At 34.6% G+C, this 8,079-nt stretch overlaps 1 protein-coding gene across 5 annotated transcripts in view; it reads left to right on the top strand.

Moving 5' to 3' along the window:
• Positions 1 to 8,079, top strand: part of LOC121429472 (disco-interacting protein 2 homolog C-like) — a 68,931-nt gene that overhangs the window by 39,218 nt on the left and 21,634 nt on the right. For all 5 annotated transcript variants that reach the window (XM_041626533.1, XM_041626495.1, XM_041626504.1 and 2 more), the window contains exons 6-11: positions 2,413 to 2,529; positions 2,705 to 2,781; positions 3,314 to 3,437; positions 4,573 to 4,661; positions 7,203 to 7,313; positions 7,792 to 7,915. In XM_041626533.1, coding sequence (XP_041482467.1) covers positions 2,413 to 2,529; positions 2,705 to 2,781; positions 3,314 to 3,437; positions 4,573 to 4,661; positions 7,203 to 7,313; positions 7,792 to 7,915 — 642 coding nt within the window. The remainder of the gene's footprint in view (positions 1 to 2,412; positions 2,530 to 2,704; positions 2,782 to 3,313; positions 3,438 to 4,572; positions 4,662 to 7,202; positions 7,314 to 7,791; positions 7,916 to 8,079) is intronic.

Genomic DNA, 8,079 nt, shown 5'->3' with positions numbered 1-8,079 from the left:
AAAATTACAATGAATTTTCTGCAATCAAGGCCCAGAGAATCAGTGGAATTCATCTATAATTGTCTATGGATCTATTGAAGATTAGTAAAAAGCCTCATGCAGGAAAGAGCTGTTGGGTGAAGGAATTTATTCAGATACCCCTTTCACATAAAAATGAACCGAGCTCATCTGGATTCTATTACAAACCTTAAAACTGATAAACAAGAAAATTAGCCTTTCCAAGAAACTTATTTTGTTTTTAAGGATAATTGATTAATATTGCTATTAAGATTTTGCCATTACTGTAAAATTTTAGTGTTTGTGGTAAGAATATATTTTGTTTTGTTTCTTTGTTTTAAAGAGGTATTCCAGGCTGAAAATAATGACTGGAACAGATTAAGAAAAATCAGATAAACAAGAATGGAAAATTTGATCAAATCAGACAAGGAATAACAAAGTTATGGCATTTTAAAGATTTGCAATATTCCGGTGAAACATTTCTAGGCATGTCTTCATAAATATTCAGTGATAAACCGATGATGTCATGTCCCTACTTGTTCTTTTGTATTTTATTATATGAAATTAGGTTAATTCAATTTTTTCCCTTCAAGAACCAAAAATATTGGAATAATGACTGATTAATTGCATTAGATTAGATATGCACTGCACTTTAATTTCATTACAGGGGAGACATATCCTTCACACATGTATGAAAAAATGAAACAATTATGATTTCATGTAATAACATGAGAAAGGGGAAAGTGGGGATATGACATCATCAGCCCACCTAATGAATATTCATGATGACATGCATATTACTTTTCTCACATATTGCTAAACTGTAAAATTTTATAACTTTGCAATTTGTTTTCAGATTTTGAGGAAATTATCTGCATTTTGCTCTGTGAATTTTACTCTATTTATATATCAATATTTTCAGCCCGGAACATCCCTATAAGTAATCTTTGGCTTCAAACTTTTATTTCCATCCTTTTCAGGATAAACCTGTAGTTCACCAAGCAATCACTTTTAATGGGATGCTGTAAATCATCTTGTTTTTTTTCACTTGGAATTTGAATAATTTTGTGGACTGGTCCTGACAGGCCCTTCTACATTTTTCCAATTTAGATGTTAGAAATAGAATGATCCCAGTGTTTGATAGATCAAATTGGCATGACCAAGTGAAAATGTGAACAGGGCAATTTTACCACATTCAAGGTTACATATTAGTATGATTGTTGAATAAACAATAAATTCACATATCAGCTCATACTTGATTGAGGAGTACAGATAGCAAGGTGTGTCTTACATGTCTTTGAGCTTTGGTAAGATTAAGATATTTTTTATTAGTAGTATTAAATTTTTATTTAAAGATAAAGCAAGAATCGTATTAGATGCAGTATGACAATATTTTAGTTCTGTTTCATCAACCCAGAATACTCTGCATGTAGAATCAAATATGTCATCTTTGGATTATCATTATAAAACAAAGTAGTTTTCAATGATTTTAATTTTGATTCATTCATTTGTGTCCTTATATACATGTATGTACATGGAGTCATTCTGGTATTGTAAGATTCTTTTAATTAGTAAAAAATTATAGTACAAGTGATATGAGAGAAATGCTATTTGTATTTTTATTGACTGATGTTGAGAATTTAAGCAAATATTCAACATGCATTGTCACTGTTATACAACAGTACTTACTGTAAAGCGGAATATGAATCTGCCTTTTGTTATAGTTGATCATATGCAATGATATTCAGGTGATGTACCAGTAGGTTATGCCTGGTAATCATCCAAACAATTGTAAATCTCTTGAATACCTGTCATGTAGGGTAGGCTGCATTCAATAAATTATCATTGATGGTCCCAGGTGTGCTTGGTAGTGTGACTCATACAATGCATCAATATCTGATCCTTGTACACATCCATGTATGTACATGTTGTGATGTACATATTGTAACCAGTTATATTGATCTTTTTGTGGGTTTGATATACTCAAATGAGAGTGAATAAAAGTTTTAAAATCAAGTTTCATGGACAACAGATAATATTTTCGATAGTCTGGAAGTGCTTGTTTAAAAATATCAAGATATTTTTGTGGTGAAACATGGCATGGAATAGTCCTGGTTTTAGTTTGATTTTAATGAGTATTACATGCATATTTGATATGGTGTAACAAACTATTGATATTGAAATGAACATGCTTTTTTTCTAGTACTGTTAAAAACAAAAAAGTATCAATCTTGGTTGAAAAGCAAATAGAAGTGCCTATTCACTACAAGGTGCCTGGCACACAAGATCTTTAGAGGTTATAGTGCCATTTCTACAACAACAGCAACAATTACTTCATAACCATCTTCATTTACGCTGCCTTCCTCCCCAATATCCTCTCTCATTCAATGTTTTTTTTTTTCTCATCCTCTACAGGGTCGATGGTGAACAGTAAGGTGTCTGCCAAGATTCAGCAGCTTCTAAACACACTGAAGAGACCTAAGAGAAAACCACTACAAGAATTCTTCCAAGATGAAGAAGAAGAATTAGAAGGTAAACATTTTTTTTTCTCTATTCTATTCTGCATGGTGATTGTTATGTACTTGGACTGGGCCATCACCTGTGTGACAAGGACATATTTGTAAAGTAAAAATGGGGATAATGAGGACATCAGCAACCTTGAACAAAAATTTAAGATTATATTTTTGTGCTTTTTATCCTTCATCAGCTGCAAGCGAAATGGACCCCAACGCACCCCAGCCTGAGGGTAATACAATCACACCTGCCATCGGAGAACAGCTAAATGTAAGTGGAAATAACATTGCAATTAGTAGATGATAAGCATAGCTGTACATATGCAAACAGTGATGGGGTGCAGGCGGTGTTGGTGGTGATGACAATGATGACAATAACAACGATGATGATGATGATGGTGATGATGGTGGTCATGAAGGTCGTGATGATTATAAAGATTATAATGGCAACTATGACAACAATTATTAAATTCCTAATCATGATAAAAACAATTATTAAAGTCCTGATCGTGATATGGTGGTGATACCTGGAAATGGCAAAAATGATGGTGACAATAAAAATTTACTGTTTCCGCCTTAAAAAAATAATTGATTGGGTATTCATTAACCCTGAAATGATACATTTTTTAGACTAACTTTTACACACATGCATAAAGTAGATCTAAAATAATATTTGGGAATCCTAATTCATCTACACAATAACACTCCACCAATCTTTCTCACCATTCATCACCTATCTATAAACACAATTATTTGCCCTCATCTGAATCTATCATCTTTCATTAACTTCATCCTTGATGCAGGTACCGACAGGCTTACCCAGGAATTTAGAGGCGGCAGTCCAGAGATACGGCACTGCAACCCCCAAGGTTCCTGTCATCTCATCACTAGATGCCAATGGCAAAATACATTTCCAGCTCACATATGGTAAGCCACATGTAATTATCTAGGATAATCTGATTTATTTGTTTTGATTGTTAGGTGAAGAACTGAATGCACTGTAATGATAAAATTTGCAGAATGTGTTATTTGTAGTGCTCTGTTCAAATGAAAAAGTTATAAAATTTTTCCCATGATTTGTAAGTGTATTACTAGAGAACTACTGTATTCTACCACATCTTTATTTTATATTGGAATGTTTTTCATCTTCAAATGCACATATTTAATTGAAAAATATACTTTTATATAACCCCTTAGTTTACACTTCATATTTATGATCTCTTGATTATTCAAGTATCTTATTAAAGGTCAAGTCCACCTTACAAAAATGTTGATTTGAATCAATGGAGAAAAATCAGACTAGCACAATGCTGAAAATTTCATCAAAATCGGATGTAAAATAAGAAAGTTATGACATTTTAAAGTTTCGCTTATTTTTAATTAAATAATTATATGAACGAGCCAGTTTCATCCAAATGAGAGAGTCGATGATGTCACTCACTATTTCTTTTGTTTTTTATTGTTTGAATTCTACAATATTTCAATTATTACGAATTCGATGATTAGGACCTCCTTGCCTGAAGCACAAATTGTTAAAATAATGGAATTCCACGTGTTCAGGGAGGAATGAAACTTCATTTCACATGACAATGAGAAGAAAATTAAAATATTTCATATTTCATATATTAAAATACAAAAGAAATAGTGAGTGAGTGATGTCATCAGTTCCCTCATTTGCATACTGACCGAGATTCGCATATAACTGCTTTGTAAAATTAAGCGAAACTTCAAAATGTCATAACTTTCTTATTTTACATCCGATTTTGATGAAATTTTCAGTTTTATACTTGTTGAATTTTTATCTTTTTATTCAAATCAAGTTTTTGTTGGGGTGGACTTGTCCTTTAAGCAGTTTTGAATAATCATGCGAGTGATTGATAAGTAAACAAATACACTGATGATTAGCTACTTGATTAGAATAGATTGGTGGGGGAAAGGGTTGGGAATGGGTAATACTTCCATCGCCATATTTTGATATTACATAAGAATAAATGCTTGTGATTATCAATCATTCTCTTTTATTTTTTCCCCTCTCTGAATTTTTCAATTTTCTTATCCACAGGAAAACTTCTCAGCCGAGCAAACAAAATTGCTTATTTCTTGCTGAATAAACTAGGCGGAAAAGAACCCATACTGAAATCAGGGGACAGAGTAAGTTCTACCTTCTTAAAAAAGATTCTTAGATGTTGGCTTGAAACTACATGTATACACTATTGATTCATCAATTATGTATTTTGTTTTTGTAACCTGCATATCAAAATCTATCAAAGTTACACAAAATGAATGAAGATCATGTAAAAAGTGGAAAGAGTAGAAAACAAATTTGAGTATCCAGAGTTGCTTCAAATGAGGTAGAATGGTAATTGCACTAGCCAAAGGCAAATGATATTGAGTGATATTCAGTAAGCTTTTTCGATATACCGGTATTAGTAATACCGTTCGGTATGAAAGTCATACCGGTATGGATACCGCCGTTGATATTTCAATACCGAAATACCATCATACCAAAAGTTGAAAATATCATACCGGTATTTTCTTCTGTATTGTCGTTTATGGGTATTTTTACAGTAAAATTAAGTCAAAACAATAAGTTCTTTGGCTCTCTCAACGTATTTAATGAAATCAGAATCCAATAATCTAACCTCGAAATGAATACATCGCCCCTTAACTACTGTCTGAGCTCCGCTAGCCGCTGCATAAGGCCTCGGCCCCACCGCTACTGATACTGGGGTGCATGTCGGCTCAGCTCCATGCACTCGTGTACACAGCTACAGTAAACAACGAAGTCGACCGAGAGCATTTCATGAAGAGTTTTTTTCAGTGGTTTCAACAACAGATTGCTTTCCGCCAATCACATGCGAGGGTTTGCTAGCTTGTAACATCCCTCTACACAAACAAAATCACTGACAAAACTCTTTTTGAAACACTCCCTAGCCTGCCTTTTGACCCACTCCCTAGCCTGCCTTTTGACCCACTCCCTAGCCTGCCTTTTGACCACGTGGTGTATTGTGGGCTTCGACAAACTATCAACCTTGGCTTGGGGCGTTGACAGACAAACCACAGGGATTAACAATTGTTTTTTTTCTTTATGCAAGTTTTTTTTTTCTCGGACTGCTCTTAACTTGTATCAATGGGAATGACCACTGAGTTTTTTTGTTTTTTTTGGGGGGGGGATGCTGTGCATTGACAAACCACAGGGATTAACACTTTTTTTCTTTATGCAATGTTTTTTTCTGGACTGCTCTTGACTTGTTTCAATTATGACAAGTTTACTTTTATACTATAAGCCTGCTACAAAAATCGTCTGACCCCCCCCCAAAAAAAAAATAGATACATAAAGAAAAAAAATAATACATTAATGAATAAATGAATTAAATATGAAAATAAAAAAAGACAGAAAATGTTGATAACATTAACAGGAAAAAAATGTTACGCCATCCCTCTGTTTATTTTGATCTGTGAAGTGATCGTAAATGGAAGAAAGTGGCTGAGAATATTTGTGTGATTTGTGATGGGTGTTGTATCCGTTTTGTGCATGTGCGGTCATGAATAAAATAAAATAAACTATTGGATTGATTGTATGATGGTCTCGTGGCGTGATAAGATGTTGATCAACTAAAATTTGGCATGTGTGAAAGATGGAATTGACAAAAAAGAGGGGAAGATTGAGATTCGGAGAAGAGGAGGATGTTGATTGTTCGTGGTAAGAGAGGGGTGGTGACGGGGAGAGAATGGGCCGATGGGAAAGAGAGAGTGAAGAATTAAGGGGCTGGGGAGATGAAGAAAAACAAAAGCAAGAAAAAATGAGTGAGGAAGAGGCAGCTGGGGGATAAGAAGTTTAGGGGGGGGGTTACTTTTAGACAACGTGGAGATTCACAAGAGGGGGGGGGGTTCAACACAATGGACATTTATAAGAAAAGTTATGTACGAGACGTCAAAATTTGAGGTCAACAAACTTTGAACCTTCGACGAACACGTGTTGATGTGAGTGGTAAACAAAAGGGGCGAATCTGAATGTGAATGAGTGGGGCCAGATCGGTGAAGGGAAAATCACGCATATATCCTTGACAGTTTTAGCAGGGAATTTTGGTGCTTGGAAGTTAGGGCATGTACACACGTTTAGCAAAGTAAGTAGCAGTGAGTTTGTGCGGTGTAGCATTTGGCAACTTGACTTATTGATTTCGTACCATGTGCTTGCTGAGATAATTTGCACCCATGCACAGGTAATTCATAGCTCTCGTTGGGGAGAGAGCATGATCGTATAACTTTTGGTAAAGAAAGAGAAAGTTTTTGTCAATGAGAACGGACCATGCTGAGCATTCCTCAGCTGACCACAAGCATCCCCTCTTTATCCGAGGCCATATCAGGGCTAAATAAACATTGGACACTGTTTGCACAATAAATTGGGAATTTACTCGGTATTAGTCGGTATACCGGTATTGAAGCTATTAGTAATACCGGTATTGAAAATATCAATACCGAAAAAGCTTAATATTCAGGCATTCAATTATAATGCACAAAATGTAGGTTGATAAGTTACTTTCTTCACAAACATTGCTGTTGTTGAGTGAGCATAACAAGTGCATTTAAGAATTATTTCCAGTTTCTGCCGCGAAACAAAATTAAAATGTTCTTTTGAATTATCAATTTTTCTCTGAATATTCATCCATATTTTTCTTTTCTTTGTTTTAGGTGGCGCTTGTATATCCCAACTCAGACCCAGCAGCGTACGTTTGTGCATTTTATGGCTGTCTCTTTGCAGGTATCGTACCAGTTGCAATAGATGTACCAGTCACTAAAAAGGTAGGTACCTACAAGTAAGGATATTATCTACCTCTAAGATGTATAGTATATTTTTAACGAGTTATAAAATATGCTGAGGGAGTAAGTATATAGAGTAAATATCTTTCATGTTAAAAGCACTTAGAAACAGAATGTAGTAAGCTCTATATAAATGTAACTATTATTATGATCATTATAAATTATTTTGGATCACCTCAAAATCATTGGAATGAATCCACTCTTTGTTTAAATGAGCCCCTTGGTTATTGATCTAAATCACTTTTAAAATAAACTATGGTTTCATGCACAACAAACACAAATAAAGTTCTCTGTGACAAATACACACATTCACTATTGGACCCTTACTTGGTCAATCAAGTATAATTGATGCCTGGTATCTGCATGAATTGTGATTTCAATCTTTGTGAATTTGGGCCATCCATGAATAAAATTTCTTGTGTTGTTTTCTCACTCCTTGGCCTGTGTCTATCTCTCCTAGGATGCTGGTAGTCAACAGATTGGTTTCCTACTAGGAGGTTGTGGCATCTCTGTTGCCTTGACAACCAGTGCCTGTCTCAAGGAGCTACCAAAGACACAATCAGGGGAGGTGTCCAGATTCAAAGGTAAATGTTTCAGTATTCAAAGATTTCACACATACTGGTAAAATATGAAGAGAAGACACTTTAGATTTGGCAAGAATACAGAACTGTAGAATAAGTGTGTTTCTGATCCGTTTTGGGGATCTTTCTACATTGGTTGTAGTTTGTCCATTTCCACTGTTACCACA

The sequence above is a fragment of the Lytechinus variegatus genome, chromosome 1 (assembly GCF_018143015.1).
Source record: "Lytechinus variegatus isolate NC3 chromosome 1, Lvar_3.0, whole genome shotgun sequence".
NCBI lineage: Eukaryota > Metazoa > Echinodermata > Echinoidea > Temnopleuroida > Toxopneustidae > Lytechinus > Lytechinus variegatus.
The sequence above is the reverse complement of the archived record's forward strand: the minus strand, read 5'-3'. Positions and strand labels throughout refer to the sequence as shown.